The 21,088-nt window shown below is 38.3% G+C and overlaps 1 protein-coding gene across 1 annotated transcript in view; it reads right to left on the bottom strand.

The window, feature by feature from the left end:
- LRP2 (LDL receptor related protein 2) overlaps nt 1-21,088 on the bottom strand; it is a 204,196-nt gene that overhangs the window by 28,038 nt on the left and 155,070 nt on the right. The window contains exons 51-63 of the mRNA XM_058664591.1: nt 20,920-21,072; nt 20,245-20,415; nt 17,272-17,495; nt 15,467-15,644; nt 14,360-14,556; nt 13,483-13,728; nt 12,595-12,723; nt 11,540-11,659; nt 9,001-9,117; nt 8,229-8,345; nt 6,693-6,830; nt 5,537-5,659; nt 3,233-3,361 (exon numbers count right to left, since the gene is read on the bottom strand). Coding sequence (XP_058520574.1) covers nt 3,233-3,361; nt 5,537-5,659; nt 6,693-6,830; nt 8,229-8,345; nt 9,001-9,117; nt 11,540-11,659; nt 12,595-12,723; nt 13,483-13,728; nt 14,360-14,556; nt 15,467-15,644; nt 17,272-17,495; nt 20,245-20,415; nt 20,920-21,072 — 2,042 coding nt within the window. The remainder of the gene's footprint in view (nt 1-3,232; nt 3,362-5,536; nt 5,660-6,692; nt 6,831-8,228; nt 8,346-9,000; nt 9,118-11,539; nt 11,660-12,594; nt 12,724-13,482; nt 13,729-14,359; nt 14,557-15,466; nt 15,645-17,271; nt 17,496-20,244; nt 20,416-20,919; nt 21,073-21,088) is intronic.

Raw genomic sequence — 21,088 nt, forward strand, 5'->3', positions numbered from 1 at the left:
CGAATGTTGTAATATGCATGCATATATTAGGGTTTTAAAATATTCATATTCATGTTACCAGTTGTTCTGTTAATGATTTTTCCCTCAGCAAGGAATAAATATATACATATATTAAATGATTTATGTTTGAATATTATACTATTTTTATAGCAAGAAAAATTTGAAAACAATGTGAATGTATGTTCAACAATAGGGAATAAATTATGTTATCAAGTATTTAATCAAATCTAACACACCAGTGACAAACTATTATTTTGTGTAGTATATTCCTTAAATCTTTAAAATCTGTGCAAAATATAGGAATGTGTAAAAAAAAGACACCAAAAGAACACCAAATTTTATTAATTTTCTCTTAATGATGAGATTAAAAGGCTTTTTACTTTTGATTAATAATGCATTTTCTAGATTTTATGACTTTCATTGTAAGATTCAATAATTTTAGAGGATTCATATGGGATCCCCTTGGAAGCCCTGCTGTTTGGGGTTCAGACATTCCAAGGGAGATTTCTAACAGTTCAGACTCCACCTTTACACTTCAGCGCTCATCAACGGCCCCAAGATCTTGTCTCTGCCAATATCCACCCCAGCCATCTGGCTTTCATTCTTGTCATTCTTATCAGTTTGCTTCTTTCATCTTCAGTTTCCATCTGCTCCTCAACCTAGATCTTACAGAGGAGCTGATGGAGATGAAGATAAATAAAGAGTGAGGGGAGTGTTTATCTCCATAAAGGATTCTCAAACAGAACATCCCTTGGTCACAGGCTTCTGAATATATCAACCAAACAAACTGTGGCATATCTGTGCCAATTCTTTCAAAGAAAAGTTCATTTTTCTCTTTCTGTCTTTTACAGTATTGTAGTAAAGTAATTAAACAATGTCTCAGGATCCCTTAAGTTATGACTGCATCAGCAAAACAGTAAATTTTTTAAAAAGATAAATAAAGCACAATGATATTGAATGAAATGCCATTGCTGACATGTATACTTTGAAGCCATACCAAAAAGTCTTCAAGTAATAGATTGAATCTGAGCTCTTCACAACCACACTTTGCTAAATAAGTATATGTAGACTTTCTATTTTTTCTGAAGCAGTTTCAGTGTTTTGTGTCTAAGAATTTTCTGACTTTACATAAGTTACATAACTTGTTGTCATAGGGTTATTCATGGCATTCTTTCATGATCACTTAAATTTTTGTAAAGTTGGTAATGATGTCCCCTCTACATCGCTAGGTACACATACCCTATATTAATTTGGATATCTTTGAGCCAGACACATGACCTCTGTGGGTTACATGTGCATTATAAGACATTAAAATTTCCTAGTTTTAAAATAAAAATTTCTGAACTCTGTGTTCTCCCACATAACAGCCACTAGCAAGAGCAGAAACCACATAGCATTGTGAGATTCTCCCTCAATTTTGAGGCCTTTCTTGCAACTTTTTCTAATTGAAAAAAAAAAAAGTCAATTCCATTCAAATAGCAATTGATTTCCCCAAACCCAAACATGACAATCTGTTTTCCATTTTATGAAGAATGAATAAGAATTATCACACAAGAAACAAAGAATCAGAATCACATAAGTATTTGCAACCTGAACTTCCCTTAATTTCTTAAAAGTATTAGAAAAATCTTTCAATGTTTTCCTATTTCTGAAATAAGAGAGTATATGTTTGCTACACACACACACACACACACACACACACACAGGAACTATGAGAAATGACAGGTATGTTAATTTGCTTCACTTTAGTATGCTTTCACTATGTTTATGAAAACATGTTGTACAGTTTGAATAAAGAAATCAAACAAATGTTTTAAATACCTCTGTGATCCTGCTAATAACAAGAAAGGAGAGGCTAGGGGGAAGGAGAGAGAAATAGAGAAGCGGAAAAAAAGTCATGTGGGTTAGTAGCATCCAAGAACTGGTAGTTTAATAACAATTTTATGCCTCTGTTAAATTATTATTCCACAGCAGTAATCATGTATCCATGTAGCATCTGACAAGAGAAGCTGCTTCCTATCCAAATTAATGTCCATTGTATTTATTTCCCTGTTTTTAATTATAATCAATCAAGCTTTTAATTAAAAGTCATTTGAACAAACATTGCTGTAGTTCATTTTAAGCCTTTTAAATGGCAATGGCAACTAAAAGAGAAACTAGTAATTAGACCCAAGCCTGCCCTGGAAAAGTTCCAAACTCCTGAAACTGTTCATATTACCAGCCTCAAGATATCAGAACCCCAATTTGACACTCAGTTTTTCAAATTCTGTCCTGTTCATACTTTTCAAATAATAAAGTCATTTTATTATGTCAGTAACTCCAATCACCACCCCCCACACACCAATATATAACAAACCGACTCAGTGTGGCTGGTTATTCACACCCATCTGCAACTCACAAAGGAGAAAAAAATGCAAGAGGTCTTTTGGGTGCCTCAAGGGGAAGAAAAATAAAACAGATTAAAGCTCAAGAATTTGGAAGCCAACAGAACAAGCTATGATGATAATGAAATCACAGCTTCTTAGGATATGAAGCATGGAGAATTCAACACGTGCCTAAAGTGTCATAGTTGCCAGCAGAAGGACCCCAGGCCAGTTCTTCCAGCCTGGAATTCATATAATTGTTTAACTTCTGCTCCGTTATTCCATGTGACCTCAAGCAAGTTATTGAGCCTTGTTATACAGACAGTACGGCTGACTTGTGGAGAAAATTGCACACGGTGTAGGAAAAAGACCAGAAAGCTGTGAACCGTTAGCACGTTCATTCTAAGATTTCCATCTAAACCTTGAACTCAAACTACCTTTTGATTTGGCTCATCATCCTTTTCCTACACAAAAGTAAATATTCCTTCCCTTCTTTATTAAAGACCCCCAAAAGATTTTGTCCTAAGTGCCAAGGATTCTGCATTGTCATACAATGAAAAACTCTGCAGACCAACAAATAAAACATGTAGCTTCTGTTGTCAGGAGGCACCAGTGAGTGAGGCAGAGGCCATGTTGTGCAGTTAGGTATCCCAGAGTTCAAAACCTGCTTAAAGTTCTTAATGACTGGACAACCTGGCCAGTATATTTAATCTGTAAATTCTTTTGGTCTGTTATATATTAAAAATGTGATAATAGAACCCAACCAAGTAAATTAAAAAGAAACACTGGCTTATCATTTTCTTTATGTTATTGCATGTGTTAGCAAGCCTGAGTTACTACAATGCAGTATAAAAAGAAGGTTTACTTACTGCAGCCCATTTCATCTGAGCGGTCACCACAGTCATCAACATCATCACACACATAGTGCTGTGAAATGCACCGTTCATTGCTACACTTAAATTCATCTTGTGTGCAGGGTCTAGGGGTTGGTGGTCTACCTGTAATTTAAGAACAAGCTCAAGTCAAGTATTCTTCTGTGAAATGAGACACTTCTCTTTATGGTGACTGCTTTATGGTGACTGTGATTGCTCACCAAATTAGCACATGCTTCCCTATGTTTCCCAGATTTCCTTGCAGCCAGGCTGCAGCCATATCACTAGTTCTAACCTAAGGGCTAAGGGGTAAGGGACATACGTCTCTGGGAAGCCCATGTGCCTTTGCATCTCTTATACTGCTGAAGCAAGCTTGGAAGCCACATGTCAGGTGACATAGCTTCAAGATGGAAGAGGACTATACAACCACACTGGCCTTTAAATGAATACGAAACCAATATTTTCGTTTTATTATACTTACCACTGAGACTTTGGAATTTATTATCTTGAATAATATAAAGTGATGAGAAAAGTAGGACACTTCATTAAAAAATATTCTAGCATATTTGGCATTGGTTGAACAGGCAGAAAGCAGACAATAGGGAAACTGACACTGGAGACATTAAAGATAGAGATCCAGGTCAAGCAAAGGCATTAAGTTAGAAAACTTACTGAACTTCTCAACCAGCAGAAAGAGGTCAGAAAACAGAATGTTAGAGACTGACGTTGTGGCTTAGCACCTTAAGCCACTACCTATAACACCAATCTACTGAATGAGCACCAGTTTGAGTCCATTTCTCAATACAGTCTCATTTTCAATACAGCTCTCTGCTAACGGACCTGGGACAGCAATGGAAGAGGGTCCTGATGCTTGGACCTCAGAAACCCACATGGGAGACTCAGATGGACTTTGGGCCGCTGGCTTCATCCTGGCCCAGCCCCGGCCACTGCAGATGGATGATCTCTCTTGTTCTCACTCTCATTCTGCATCCCCTCCCCCAACCCATAACTCAGCTTTTTAAATAAATAAATATTTCTAAAGGGAGAGAATAGAATGTTAGTAATGTGTGATGCCTGCCGTCTCATGAATTTAGCAAAGTAGCGTTAAGGGGAGATGAGCCCATGGAAGAACAGGTTGACTGAAAAGCAGAAATGCAGGAAAAATCAATTCGGGAAATCTGCAGTCTAGAAAAAGCCAATTACTTTGGGATCCCAAACAATAAAAACCTAATGTTTAAAAGGTCTTAAGACACAAAGGCTGATGCCACTGTTTTGTTGCATAATATGATTTCCAGGTAATTTCTAGGATGGCCTGAAAATGACAGTCAGTGCAGGGGGAGGTACATGAGGGAGAGGAAGCAAGCAATTAAAGTAGGTTCAAGAGCTGTGTCCCAGTAAGAAATCTGTGCAGTCCCTGGAAAGGTGGGAGGAGAGGCATTTCCCTATTCCTTCTCCACCTGAAGAGGAAAACCGACTCAGGCCCCTCTTGGATGTGAACTGGACATGAATATTTTAATGTCAAGTCAGCACAAAAGACGAAAAACAGGGAAATTAGGTATTTATCTAAAAGTTCCCAAACAGTGTTTTTTTTTTTTTTTTTTTTTAGGATAAGATGATTTGAAATCAGAAGGAATGCTATTTCTCAGTGAAACTAAACTGCTCCGAAAAATTAATCCTCTATTTTCCTCGATGGATAGATTTTAAGACATACTCAAAGTTCAGAAAGAGCTCAGATATTTCAATACTCAAAATGTTAAATTCAGTCAGTCTGTAACTTCTATCTTAAACCAATCCATCATCTTTTTTTCTTTTCTGGGAAATGGTTGTTCACTTTCAATGGGACATTAGATAAGCACTGCTAACATCACCTGCCTTATTTAACATGGCCTGTTTAGCTGGATGTTAAACAGGAATATTCATTCATATACCTGAATTAGCAATAAGGCACTCTAAGCTAAAGTGTGATCAAGTGTCATCTTTGAAAGCAGCTTACATAGTAATTTACAAATGTGACTCAATCAGAACTCTGTTTTCAATACTGTGAGAAAAGAGGGAGGGAGAAATAAATTAAATATTTGAACAAAGCTTTAAAATTTAGAGATTTGCCAATATCTGACTCAAGCACAATAGAAAGAAGTGTCCAGGATTGGATCTGGGTAACACATGTGTTTGTAGGATATTGCACACAGTTATATCAATGGAGATCAGCACATATAGGCCCAACTTAAACCTCCACAGTAAAAACTGAAATCCCAGAGGCACATTTTGCAAATTGAAGGCAACTGGGGAAATTCTGCTTACAGTTCTCCTCTTTTTCATCAGTCCCATCTCCACAGTCATCTATACCATTGCACCGCTGGTGACTGTAAATGCAACGGCTGTTGTCACACCGGAAACGGTTTGGTGGATCACAGGGCACACCCACTGAAAAGGCGAATTGGAGAAATGCAATTGAAAATTATGACTAGAGTAGAAGTTATCAACAGCTAAGATCACCAAGGCAGCACCAGGCTTGTTTCAGTTGTTCATTCAGTTAGATAAACAAAAAATGTCTCTTGAGTATCCAGTACACACCAAGACCCTGCTGAAGACACTAGATACCAGGAACAAGAAAGACACTGGGTTGATTCATGGCTCAATTAGCTCATCTTCCAGCTGTAAGTGCAGCATCTTATGTGGGCATCAGCTTGTGTTCTGGCTGCTCCACTTCTAATCTAGCTCTCTGCTTACATCCTGGAAAAGCAGTAGAGGATGGCCCACAGCCTTGGGACCCTACAACCCAATGGGAAACTCAAAAGAAGCTCGTGGATCCTGGCTTCTTGTTGGCTCAGTTCTAGCCATTGTGGCCATTTGGGAAGTAAGCCAATGGATGGAAGATTTTTCTCTTGGTCTGTCTTATCTGTAAATCTGCCTTTCCAAGAAAAATAAAAAACAAAATAAATCTACAAAAAAAGGAGAAACAGACCTTGTCCTCAAAAAAACTTCATTCTAGCAATGTATGAGGCTTCACCACTTACCCTTCACTTACCACTGTGATGCACCTAATGGGGATACTCAGATGAACTGTAATGTTACAGGGAAATGGACTTAGAGGTTAACTAAGGCATTAAATTTCCTTAACATGTTCCAGGCACCAAATATGGATTTGAAGAGGAAACATCGTGGGATATCTTCTCATACTTCAACCACAATAGACCTGCCTATCTATATGCACACTGAGATTACAAGTGGGAATTCGCTTGAAGAAATTGTTCTCTAATAATATAAAATGCATAAAGCAGTAGATGTTGGTCCAACTTTCTCAGACACAAAAATGAATTAGGAGGGCCAAGTGAAATCACACCAGTGCTAATCACAAACTATAGAAGTGTCTCCAGAATCCCATTCTGCATGCAATAAACTCCAGGATGTTTTCAGACAACACCACTCATAGTCACTCCACTTTTCTCCCACTTACAGCATAAGTGAAGTTCTTCATCAGAGCCATCACCACAGTCATTATCGCCATCACATTTCCAAAATGATTGGATGCAAACATGGTTTTTACATTCAAACATAGTAGCTGGACAGTATGTACCATTGGGAAAGCGTGTGGCTGTTCAGAGAAAGGAGACATATTCAAATGATTAAACAAACTTATTTGTTTTGAAAAAGCTACCCTACTATTTCTCCTTTAGCTACTGTAGCTGCTCTTCCTTATTCATTCTGATGTATTATTGCCTTGTCCTGTCTGGGATTCTGATGGAACACGTGTTGACAATAGGCTAAGCCCAGTTTTCAACAAACAACATGGGTAGCACTGGACTTTGCCTCTGCTGGCAAGTGTCAAGACTAGCTTGAACTATAACACATTCCTAAAGTCTCAATGACACTAGGTGTTAAGGTGTGGCAACCACATTAGCAACTATCTATTATAGACAATCACCAATAATTAATATTCAATCAATAATTTACAAAAGCCAAAATGTAGACAATCATATTGGTTTTACATTTTTATAATTTATATGCCAGCATGCAACCCAGAAATTTTCCAATGCTGCCGACTCAATCTGTTCAAATAGTAAACCAAAGTTCTTATAAAATGTTTACTCGTTGCTTGAATATTGTTTTTGGCTTGAAATTCTTTTATCCAATTGGTAATTTGTATAGAATAATAATACAAGGTAAGTAGTCTACTAGCTCAGGCTACTTAATAATTGATTTAATGAAATGAAAATGGATCTACTGTATGGCCCAGCTATCCCATTCCTGAGAATATATCCAAAATAAGTGAAATCTGCATTTGAGAAAGTGACCTGCAGTTCTATGTTTATAGCAGCACAATCTACAATAGCAAAGACATGGAAACAACCCAGAAGCCTGTCAGAAAAGAAATGAATAAAGAAACTGCAAAGACATGGAAACAACCCAGATGCCTGTCAGAACATTAAAAAGAATGAAATTCTACCATCTGCAATAAAATGGTTTCAAATAGAGACCATTTTGCTCAATGGAACATTCCAATCCCAAAAGGACAAATAATATATGTTTTCTCTGATATAAGGCAACCTTCATGCAAAATAAAATTTAAGTAGATATAGGTAAACATATACATACATATACTCTCATAGATGAACTGTATAATGGAGACTAGCATACTGGGAAGTAAAGATATGTTGCAGTATGCATCTCTACTCCTGAATAAAAGGAGGACTCGCAATAAAAATGTCAAATATATCTTTACAATATGGATACTAGACTTTCTACCATTGTGTATGCCTACAATGCCATGATACACTTAAATAACAGAATGATGGACTTGTGACTGTTGTTGAAGGACTATACTATTATAACAATATGAGGGAAAACAGCAGGGGTGCGGGAGACGTGGAGGTGGAATCCTTGTGCTGAAAAATTAAAATGTGTGTGTGTGTGGTCTTTTATTCAAAGAAGTGGTAGCTCACAGGTGTCTACCTAAACCACCATATCCTGCTAAACATGTCCAGGGACTTACGACAAGTGGCTTCATCAGAGGCATCCAAGCAATCAGCTCTTCCATCACATTTCAGGTGGTTTAGCACACAGTGTCCGCTGGTACACTGAAAATAGTCAGGATGGCAGGTCCTCACATCTAAAGAGAGAAGATCACGCCCAGAAGGCCTTCTCATTTTCACGCACGGTTAATGCATGGACTATTGCCCCACATACCCCTCAAACCTACCAACTGTGACTAACGATTGAATAAGCTGTCAAAACTCACACTTTTCCTACTCACCATATGGAAGTAGAAGGACATTATATAATCTCTAGCTCTTCAGATTTTACTCAAAAATTCAACTTCCCCAATTTTTAAATATTTCCTGATTTTCCTCAACTCTAACACTTAGTAAAGATCTATAAAAATTACTTGGAGTTCAGGATTCCTGCTCCAATGCTCTTACATCTATATTTTGTTCTGACCATACCTTTCTGCGAAAATTAGAAAGACTGATGTAATTTTTTACAAGCCCATTGCAGACTGAAGTTTGCTTCTAGCAAATGTTTTAGTTGAGTATTTTTTCAAATCCCTGTTGTTTTTTTCCTGTTATGTTGATCTAGACTACTCTAAGTATAAAGCATAGAAAACACAGAGCAGAAGATACAGTTTTATGCCATTTTTATATATTACATAAACTACACAAAAATCACTTTATCCTAAGAAGGTCTTATAAACATGGATTTGAATCACCACTCTGTTATAGCCCAAAGTCCTACGAGAACCTTCTGCAAAGGCTGTAGACAGTTACCACAGTCCCGCTCGTCTGAGTTGTCTCCACAGTCATTGTCTTGGTCACAGATCCATTGAGACGGAATGCACTGCTGACTGGCACAACGAAACTCACTCTCCGTGCACTCACGGGGGGCTATAAAGGAAAGCTACATGGCCATCAGTGCACCCCATGAATCACACACAGAAAATGGTATTGTAAGCTGGTCAAGGCCCCCTTGATTCCCAGGACCCTTGTGAAGCCACATGCCAGAGGTCTGTTTGGACACATCATTCATTTAAATTTATACCTTCCTGAGCCCAATGCAATGGCTCAGTAGCTAAATCTTCACATTGCAAGTATTGGGATCCCATATGGGTACCAGTTTTTGTTCCAGCTGCTCCACTTCCCATCCAGCTTGCTGCTTGTGGTCTGGGAAAGCAGTAGAGGATGGCCCAAAGCCTTGGGACCCTGGAGGAGGCTCCTAACTCCTGGCTTTGAATCTGCTCAGCTCTGGTCATTGCAACTATTTGGAGAGTGAACCAGCAGATGGAAGATCTTTCTGTCTGTATCTCCTTCTCTCTGTAAATCTGCCTTTTCAATACAAATAAATAAGTTTAAAAAAAAAAAAAACTAGGCCTTGGGCCCGGCGGCGTGGCCTAGCGGCTAAAGTCCTCGCCTTGAAAGCCCCGGGATCCCATATGGGCGCCGGTTCTCATCCCGGCAGCTCCACTTCCCATCCAGCTCCCTGCTTGTGGCCTGGGAAAGCAGTTGAGGACGGCCCAATGCATTGGGACACTGCACCCGCGTGGGAGACCCGGAAGAGGTTCCTGGTCCCGGCATCGGATGGGCGCGTACCGACCCGTTGCGGCTCACTTGGAGTGAAACATCGGATGGAAAATCTTCCTCTCTGTCTCTCCTCCTTTCTGTATATCCGGCTTTCCAATAATAATAAAATCTTAAAAAAAAAAAAAAAAACTAGGCCTTCCTCTTCAATTTTAAGTCTATAGACAATAGTTTGTATTAAGAGGTTTGACCAAAGGTGTTTTCTTAATCAGAGTTTTATTTTCTTCTTTAATTATGTCTTAAATTTGTATTGGTATAAGGAGAACAAAGTTCATCTCTTCCACAGTAAAATTATAAGAAGATAATACCTACTTCCTTCCACTTTCTCTCTCCCCTCCTTCCTTCTTTTCTTTTCTTTACTTTTTGCAAAACCATGAGTTCATGACTGTGTGTACCAGTGTTGTCACAAATACAGTTTTGTAAAACTGTTTTATGCCTCTGTCAAATGGTTAAGAATGTTAGACTAACATAGTTTTAACAGTAGGTGATTACTCTAAAATTTATGATACATGAGTGAAATGGTCATTTTTTCCCATTCAATTACTATTTATAGTTGTCTATTTTCCCATTAAACTAAGATCTTTTTGCTTTTTACTTGTTAAACTTCTTATTTAGTGACATATTAAGTCTTGTTATGGTAATGCAAATTTAAAATATGTTATCTCAAAAATTTTAAAAAGAAGAAAGAGAGAAGGAAGAAGGGTAGAAAAAGAGCAAGAGGGAGGGAGGAAAGAAATGGCACCATGTTCTATCTGCAAATCACACTGAATCTGTTTGAAACTAATTAAGATTTAAAAAAAAAAAACAGAAAATATCACTTCGCTCCATTCTATAAACAGACTTACATATTTGATTTTGTAAAATTCTAGATAATCTTTTAAAAGATCCAACATAAGTTCTTTTTCTAAACATAAAAATGCCACTTGGAGTGTCCAGCTGTTTAAGTACGTGAGTGGGTAATACTTACAGTTGTAAACAAGATTCTAAGTATTTCAGTTAAACACCATGAATAGTGATCACATTTAATTCTAACAGGTATTTCATATTAATGAATTTCAAATCAACATTTATCATTGGTATGTACTGAGAGTGAGACTTTACTGAAGTTGTTTTTGAAGCATGTCCCATGATCCAGGACTGACCCTGTGATTTGATGTGATTCAGACCTTTGGCTTCCTTTCCTGAAACTCCTTGTCCCGTTCCTAGCAGCCAGCCCCTTCAGCTGAGATGGAAGAACTAAAATCCTGACCTGTCACTTCGACAGGAGCCTTTCTGCAATACTTAACTATTCCAGGAAGGACAACAATCTAAACACAAGTTTCCCCTCCTTTGCTGTTATGAACATTCAAGAGAAAGAGCTTAGAAAACAGGATTTTTGCATTCATGCTCTTGCTTTCTCTACTATTGGACCCGATTTTTATTTCTATTCTATGTATCCGATTATATGTGTACTTCGTGATAAATCAACTCCAGTTCCATTTGAGAAATAAGTTGGGTGTAAATAAAATGAACAGAGGAAAGAGTTCCTAAATATCCTCCCCTTCTCAAAGCCTGAGTATAAACATCTCAGGAGATGTTGGGTCTTTGGTCACAGTGAAATAGAACTATATCATCCAGCAGAAACAAAGATGTGAAAAGACAGTTGTCCTACCTTTTGAGAAAGAATGGAGTAGACAACTGCATTATGCACCCAGAGTGCCCATCACAGGATTGTAGGACCAGAATTACTCACCGCAGCTTTCCTCATCCGAGTTATCCCCACAGTCATTGTGCCCATCACACCTCCAGCGTAGAGGGATGCAGTGGTGATTCCTGCAGCGGAAATCTCCCAAGGGATCGCATGTGATGTCCTCTGCAAGGCACAGTCATTGCAAAGAGCCCATGAACCCAGGGGCAGTAAATACACAAAGTAGTACTGGCTTCCTCTTGAGTCAGTGTTACATCATCACAAGCACAAAGCTCTCAGAGAGGAACGCCAACAACATTTGTTGGCAGTATCCCCCTTCATTAAGCTGAACTGAAACCTACACTACTGCTTGGAACTAAGTCCCCTTCCTTTTATATGAACTGTTCGAAAAATGAATAGGCAAAACAAACAAAATAAAAATTAAAATAAATAAATAAATAAATTGAAAAAGAAAAAAAGGAAAATGAATAGGCACCTGGTTTGAAATTTGAAAAAAAAAAAAGGTTGATATGGTGCCAAAAACAAATAAGCATTTCTATCATCATGTTGTCTTTAGTAAGTCAGGCTCCATATTAGTAAAATAACCTGTTATCTTCCTTTCTGCTCTTCCAGTTAAACCAAACACACTGCTTTCAAATCGGAGCATATGCCTAAGCTCATACTTAACCCTTGGTCCATAGTTCCTCCCCTGCTGCCAGGGTGACTACAGCTGTCTGATAGGTGACATGGAAAGTCAAAAGTACATCAGAATATGAAAACCCCCCAAACAAAACATATTCTGACTTCAAGCAGAATTTCCTTCAGTTTGTAAGATAGGACATGCCGCTGAAATTTGTCAAGGATCAATAAGGTCTCTACATATAAGATAAATGACGAAAATCCCCAAACCCTTAATAATGTCCTTCCCAATTATAATATCCTTTGGGGATGGGATCTTGTTTATGATTATACAAAAGAACTTACTCCCCTCAACCCACAGCCCTGTAAAACACTATAAAAATATAACATGCTACAAAGAAAGATGACATAGGATATGTACACTCATTTCTTGGCACCTGGATTTTCTTGTTCCTGGCCCGCTCCCCTGTAACCCCACCTACCACAGCCTTGTTCATCACTGTTGTCCCTGCAGTCATCAACACCATTGCACACTGCCCACTGTGGGATGCAGCGGTAGTTTGTCTTACAGCTGAACTCGGTGTGGTTGTCACAGTTATGGACAGATGACACTGGAAAGGGAGGAGGCAGCAAAGTCAGAATTAAAGTCTTGGGTCTGCTGGGAGATGATACCTGAAGGCACCTTTCTGTTGTCATACTGAAGACAAGGGTAACAAGGATCAGGATGGCATGTTGCCACTATCATATTGAAGACATGGTACTGATAGGTAGCAATGACTGATTACCAACAAACCAGTGTTGGCACCAAACATCTGCTTTAGATGAGAACTGATCATAATGAGCAGAAAAACAGAGTCCTACGTTTCCTCACTCTCTCAGGACCATTCATCTATTTTGCAGTGTCATTTTTATAGGGGGTAGATGTACAAAAGGACTAGGTTGGAAAACCTGACTTGCAGCGTTAGTTCTGCTAATAAGTAGTAACGCAGCCACATAAGCCTGTTTGCCTCACCTGTAGAATGGAAATGGGTAAATACATTCTCTAGCTCATAATGTTTCCCAGAGGCTGCATTGAGAAAATGGTAGATAAATAAAACACAAGCTTTTATTATTCTATCCTGAGGAGTTACACAACCAGAGGAAGCATTAATCACTTCAGTGGTTGAATCTGACTCAATCTGTGAGCAGCGCAACTCTATACCTATTTGTCATGCCAGATTTCACAGTGGGGGCCAGGAGAGTGCATCATCCACACCTAAAGAAGGGAGTTAAAATTCTCTGCGAAGCCACACACAGGAGTTTTCCTTGTCTCCTTGCTCTGGCCGTGCCTTGCTCCTTCCCGTCTCCCCACTCCTCTCCCAGGAACTCACTGCATTCATGGAGAGGCTCATCTGAATGGTCTCCACAGTCGTTATCCACATCACACTTCCAGGATGAAGGGATGCAGCGCCCATTGTCACACTTAAACTGGCCTGGATGGCAGGTCCTGCTGGCACAGTGGGAGCTGTCTTCATCCGAGTTGTCCCCACAGTCGTCCACTGTGTCACATTGCCAGGCTTCTGGAATGCAACGCTTGTTGGCGCACTGCCACTCATTAGACTCACACCGATGATTATCTATAAGTGAGAGCATTTGGTTGTCAGCTTAGAATAAATCAAGAATGAATGTTCCCAATATATGCTAATGTATCCTGACTTAAATCCCAATGTACTTATTGTCAACCACACATTATTTGACTATTACTGTCTCCTAAATTCTTAAATGTCTGTGTCTTGCATGCATAATGGAGTGATAAGGTCTGCTAAACACCTTTTCCTGTCCCTATTCCCTTTATGGACAATGGTCTTCACAAGGCTTTTGTTGCTACTGTCGATGTATTGATTTTAAGTTCAAGATTCTTTTCTTTTTTAAAGTGGAAACATAAATTTATACTAGAACCGAGCATCTTTGTTCAAATTCAAGGTGAGCAACGCTCATTTCATTCTTAACATGAGCCCTCCAGGAAGAGTCTATACCTAGCATATGCAGGAAAGCTACCAATTCAGACGTGTCATCTCCCTCCATTACTTGCGTTAAGATTTCTTTAAAAAAAAAAACCTATAAAAGCAGGTATGGGTTAGAGGTTTTTTCTTATGGAACTTGGAACTAGTTTTGCTCATAGCATTGACGAAATCCTCATACAAACATGAGTATACACAATCAACTATAAAAATGGGTTGGGGGTGAGAGGAAAGCAATTCAACACACCACAAAGGGCATGGTCTTCATCAGACCCATCAGGGCAATCCTGGTGGGCGTTGCATAGGGCATGTGGGCTAGTGCAGTTGCCATCCTTGCACTGGAACCGTCCAAGCCGGCAGTAGCGCTGAGGGCACAGGAACGACTCATCGGAGCCATCAGAGCAGTCTCTCTGTCCATCGCATTTCCACCAGATAGGAATACACCTGCACAGACAGAATACCACACTTCACTAGTAAGGCACCAGGGGCCAGAAGGTTGGGCAAGAGCTCCCTGAAGAAAAGAAAGTGAACAGAATCTTTCAGGTAACACAGACAGTTTTCCTGTGGACCTAGAAACAAAGCTTGAAGAGATAGTACAGGTTTGGTAAGACCCAAATACATACTGAAAAATGTGCTTTGGGTATGATGATTAAATTCTTTCCACAAACAACTGAATGAGTGCTGACAGCCATGATTCAGAAGCAGTGATTAGTTTAGACTGACTGAGATGACCTTTGGGACTGGCTGGGAAATTGGAACCTACCGACAGTTGTTAAGTACCTACATCATGACAGGTGCAGCACCAGAGTCTTAATCTCAGATAACTCATTTTTTTAATCACCAAAATAATCTGATCTTGTATTTTAAACTCTGATTTGCATAGGCAAATCTATTTCACTATCTGACTCAGTTCTTCTAACCATCAATGTCCTGTGACTACTGTCAGGACAATAATCTGAGGCTGTGTTTCACAGAACAAAGGATCATAAATGAATTTGAATGTACCCTCTGGCACAAGATCTAAGAACTTAGGTCTGTATAGGTGTGGAAAACACAATGAAATTCTATCACCCCAATGGCTTTGCTTTAATCTATATTTAATATATACCCTGGCCCTAATACTCAGGATATACAAGACATACATAATTGATTTCCTCTCTGCAACATAAAAGCTCACATACAATTTGGTTAACAAATCCCTTCTATTCACAAAAGGAATTGCCTGAATTTGGAGAATCTTGGTATGCTCCACATGGACTAAATATTGGTTCATTAAAAAACTTCTATGCACTGGGGACACAAAGTTGAGTGTATATAGCATGGATAGAAAGGCACTAGAGAAAAAGAGCCTTACTTCTCATTGTTGGCACACAGGAACTGGGTGCTGGAGCACATGGGCAGGCAGTGGGTACTGCCACCCATGCGGACAGTCTGGAAGTCATCTGGGCACTCACAGGTGAATCCATTTCCTCCTTCTTTGATGAGACAGAGATGAGAACAGCCGCCATTGTTGATGCCACATGGATTGTTCACTAGTGAAGGAGAAAGAAATATGTGAACTTCCTCACAGAGAGTATGAAGCACACACTACTCACTACCTAACTTGACATTAACTTATCATCTTTGAGAGGATGAGAAATAGTTATCCAAGCTTTACACTTTTCTAAAAGTTCATAAATGGGACATATAACAGAAATAGACAAGCTATAACTCTATGCATTGAGAAAATCCAAAGCTACCAGAAGCGAGGTTCTTACTGGTGTTGAGTAATTTTAATTTATTTTTAATAAACAGTATTTTAGTTGGCACGCAATAATTGTGCAGATTTAAGTAGCATCCAGAATGTAAGTGAAATTTTTAATTTCCAGATGCCAGCACCATGGCAAGGAGAGTCAATGTCCATCTGCAACACTGGCATGCCATGACTGCCAGTTTAAGCTCCAGTTGTCCTGCTTGAGAATTCATTGCTTGATGATGCACCTAGGAAAGCAGTGGAAGATGGCCCAAGTACTTGGGTTCCTTCCCCCTCATGTAGAAAATCCAGATGGAGTTTCACGCTCCTGCTTTTGACCTTGTCTAGTCACAGTCATTGTAGTAATTTGGGGAATGAACCTGCAGATGGAGGATCTCTCTTTGTGTTACTCTGCCTTTCAAATAAATAAGTTTTATTTTTCTTTTTTAACTTCTAGCAGATGCTCTTTGGTCATTCCTTCATTCAAAGAACATAAGCAAGGAAATTTGAACAATGTGAATGGTTATACTGTGGAATGTCATTGCTAATTTTCTGGGTCACTAGTTGGATGTGAAAATTAATTTCTAGAGAAATAATATGAAAAATATCAACTTCCACAAAAGAAATGCTGAATACCTTTCTTTTCCTAATTCTGATTTTCCCTTAGTTCCAAATTTACTTTATGTTTAACAAAAGTAACACAACACATCAGACACAGAAAAACCATTCTGTTCTCAAAGGACGTTCCAGATCTTTATTAGATTATGTCTAGAGCAAAGAATATCTTGAATATTCTGAGGAAGGACATATATTCACAAGCAAATAAAAATACATCTCTAACCAAAGAGACACTGCCATATATTGTTGACTACATTATTATCTTCAAGAGAATAAAACATCTATTTCATATTCATCACAATGTCAGATGCAAATAGACATTTAACGTTTTAAAAATGATTGTAATGCTCTTTAAAGCCTTATTTGAAAGTAGATTTATCCTAGTATTAAGGAATGATTCTTAAATTCCTAGGTATCATACCTGAATTGTATAAAGAGAAGCCTTTATTTTTTTCAAAAGTGCTTACTTAATATTTAGGGCCAAAATGTCATGGCATTTTAAACCCACTTGAAAATACTTCATTCCTCTCAAGAAAATAGAAGAGGTAAATTTGGGAAATAATAATTGTAAAATCTGATTAAACCCCCCCCCAAAAAAAACAGATTAATGTTTAAGATTACACTAGAATTTTTTTTTTCAAAAAAATAATTTAAACAGCCTTTTCTGCAGCAGGGCAGTAAGTCTTAAAATAGTTCTCATACTTCTCAGTTCTCAACATATTTTGATGAACGAATTAACAAGTAGCAACAATCCTTTACAACCAACACATAACAAAGGCAACTGTGAAACTCCTCAATCACCTACTCACCAATGGGCTGCCTGTATGGGTGATACACATGAATGTCAAACGGTCTGTGTGTTGTGTTCACCAACACCACCCTACCGGATCCATCGTATTTGTTTCCCTTTTCAACCGTTCTTGTGTTCCAATCCGTCCAATAAATGGTGTCTTCAAAAATGGTGATGGCAAAGGGGTGAGGGAGTGTCCCATCATACACTGTGTGCCGACGGCGGCCCTCCAAATCAGAGTACCTGGAGTTGGAGGAGAAAGCAGTGACTGAGTGATCAAGCCAGCCCTTCTCCAACACCTTCTTAGACAAATGAACTAACAAATGAGTACTGACATCCAGCCTGCAGAGACAGCTGAAACGGAAGATCGGATTCTCCCCAGAACTGCTCATTAATTAAAAACAAAAGTAATCTGAGAGGATTTATTGTGGCTGAATGAAAGATGTCAGTGTTGAACAGGCAATGCTTAAAAAATAAGAAATAGCTACAGTTTACTAATGCCTAGCTGCAGCTGCTTTCCTACACCTACAACAGCAGTTACAGGCTTATAACCTCCTTAAGCTGATATTTTCCATCAAGCACACTTTTTGGTATCATGGTGTGAACAGTATCCTGATTTTGTAAATCAATGGAAGAAATCAGATAGCAAGACAGAGCAGAAATTACACCTTTTCACAAACATATGGCAAAGAAAACATTCTAGAGGACAGCAGGTTCTCCAGGAGAACATAACAGGTGTAATTGGCTCACTTTGCATACAATAGCAGCACATTTAATATTAACACACATCCAAGATACCTATTAAAAATATTTTTCCAGATGAGCAAACCTACAAAAGAGATTCCCTGATTTCAGGATGTCTACAGAGCACCCATGGTCAAGTTAATTAAAATATGTCTTAGTTAAAATTTCTTAGTTGCAATTAATTTCTCATACATTACTATGAGACTACATAAGAACTCATTCCCAAAACTGCGAATATTTTAATATTGCAAATTTTGGAACAGATTCCAAAACTCAAACAGGAGGCATCGTGAACTAAGAAACTTGATAACGCTAGTGACACATTAGAAATATTTCCTAAAATATTAAAATTTATGTTAAGTAGTAAACGTCATAAAAAATCTGAAACCCTGGTTGGTCTCTATTGGTAAGAATTCAAATAATAACCAAAACTTTTGTTACTAGCTATTTTTCAAAAATAAACCTGAAAATAACTGAGGGAATTTCCTTTTCAGTTTTTGTTTGACCTTTTCCAGAGATTTCACACATTCCTGTGAGTTTTGGTTTTTGGTTTTGTTTGTGTTTGTTTTTGTTTAGCTTTGCTTCGCTTTGTTTTTGACATGGCCGAATCACAGGCATAGTTCCAGTGATTTGTCGCTGCATCCCAAAATGTACAAGAAATTGGCTACTCTATAAAGATGTGTTTCTTTCTGTAGCCTATAAAATAAATTTTTCAAAACAGGCAACGTTATTCTTCAAGAAGTCACCAAGTCAACATGACTGTATGATTATCAAAGCTTTTTCATTCCTACTTCATAATACCTAGTGTTATTATTTGACTTCATATTATTTGATTTTATAAAATTCAGCCTATTGCCTGAATTTTATAATCCAGCCATAAACAAAAACCTTATCAAGTTTTATCCAAAAATGAAAGGAATATTATGTACTTAGAAAACTCATCTGGGGGCACCTAATACTCCTGAAAACACAAGCCATTTCATTTAAATCTATGAGATTTTCAAGTATTGAAAAAAAAAATCTGTAAGACCCAAAGGGTAACTTTCTACAAGAAAGCTGCTGAACCTTATTCAAGCACCTTCACACTTCTATTAATTCAATATGGGATTGTGTAAGAAGCTAACTCAGATCTTCTATACTCTTTTCAGGAGAGAATACACTCTGTTGGAAAGGCAGCAGGTGTCACCGCTATTACATTCTGTAAGATAGCAAAAAAAAAAAAAAAAAAAAAAAAAAAAAAAAAAAAAAAAGCCTGGAAGTATTACAACTGACTCTCTCTAAATGTGGCTTCTACCCTAATGGTGGCTTAGTATCTGTTAGGCTAAGTTCTACAATGAAAATACCTTAGCACATCAATTGAAGTAGGCATATGAAAACATTCAACATTCCCAAAGGTACTAAGGGTCAAAATTCTTATGCTCTTCAATACCCAGAGTTTTGTATTTTACCAACCCTCCACATAGCTTAAAATTAAGATCCTCAGCTATCCCCAGGGGTGGGGCTCAAAAGAGACATGGGGGAGTAACAGAGGTTGATGGCCCACCAATAAAAGCCATCTAGCATCCTCTTAACTCAGGACATGGGGTGGCAAAGAGTCTTCATCACATGCCAACAGGGGAGGATTCTGAGAAATTATCTCAGTTCAAAAAGAGAGCTCTGGGATTGATTAAGTATGCCTGCCATGAACACAGAAGGAAGAAGCAGTAGGGTATGTACTTGGTATCTCTTTCACTCCAGTGGTGTTTCCCACAAGAACATGGAGTTAAAGAACTTCATTTTTAAACTGACTTGAACAGCAAAACAAACTTAACAGGATGCTAGAATTTTTAAAGGCCTTTGGTATGGCTCTTGTGAATTAATGGCACTGCTAAGCTTTTGGGTTCTTGTTCATGAACTCTTACTATAATCCAAATACAACAGAATTAGCCATACTCCCCAAACAGGTACTGATTTGTTAATAATGTGTATCATCTCATTTACACCGAGTACTTTTCATTGAACAGCACCATATGTAAAACACATCTTAAAAATTATCCCATTATTGGGAAGATTTAAATTCACTAAATAAATGTTAACAGACTGTATTGCTACATGAACTAGGTGGTCTGCTTATTAACAGCTCTAGTTAGAAGTAACTTTCACTCCACAGGCCAGTTGGAATATTCACAGAGTTAATACATTGGAATTACAAGCTGTGATGTGTATAATAAACAGTTCCCAGCTCTTTTATTCTTTTCCAGATACGTACTCAATATAACCCAGGTGAGCATCTGCCCAATACAAGTGATCATTGGTGTAGTCAATGGTAATAGCATTGGGCCACTCTAACTTGGTGGAGATGATCACAGACTTATTGGTTCCATCCATGCCCATTCTTGCAATGTATGCACGGTGACCCCAGTCGGCCCAGTAGACATACCTGTTGAAGCAAACACAAGGCAACAGTCCATGAAGCCAAAAGAACTCAGTAGCCAAAAGATGTGACTTTTCTCCTGTTACAGCAATGCAGCTTTCATTTTCAAAAATTCACAGAAAGGAAAGATGGTTACCAGAAAACAATATAAAAAGAAAGAGAGGAAATGATGTTATAGGAAGTGCTCAGGAATGCATCAGTGGTTATGACAAAGCAAGTCCAGTAAAAAAAAAAGTATTTTTATACCACAATTTTCTTTGCATGCAGTAATAATATGTGACTTGAGACATGATGTCATAGCAAAGAAAACAGAACAGCTGATGAGTATGATTTTAACAAGTTGTGATTCAACCCATTATATACTGAACTATTTACCAGGTAGGAAAAATGGAAGACAAATTCCAGAAAGATACTGGCCTTGAGATAGCTACATAAACAGCCTTTTTTTATTATTATTTTTTTGGTAACAGAGGTGGATTAATGCCATAAAAGAGTACAGGAAGACAATACCCATATTGAGGGTGAAGGACAATTCCTCTGGGGTTATCAAAGCAGAAGGTGTTGTTGGCATCCATACAGTGCTGGGCCAGAGTGAGGCGGTATCGGCCTTCAAGGTCAGAGACGAGCAGGCAATCCAGCTGGGCATCCACCCAGTAGAGCTTTCTGAAACATCCGAGAG

The sequence above is a fragment of the Ochotona princeps genome, chromosome 5 (assembly GCF_030435755.1).
Source record: "Ochotona princeps isolate mOchPri1 chromosome 5, mOchPri1.hap1, whole genome shotgun sequence".
Taxonomy (NCBI): Eukaryota; Metazoa; Chordata; class Mammalia; order Lagomorpha; family Ochotonidae; genus Ochotona; species Ochotona princeps.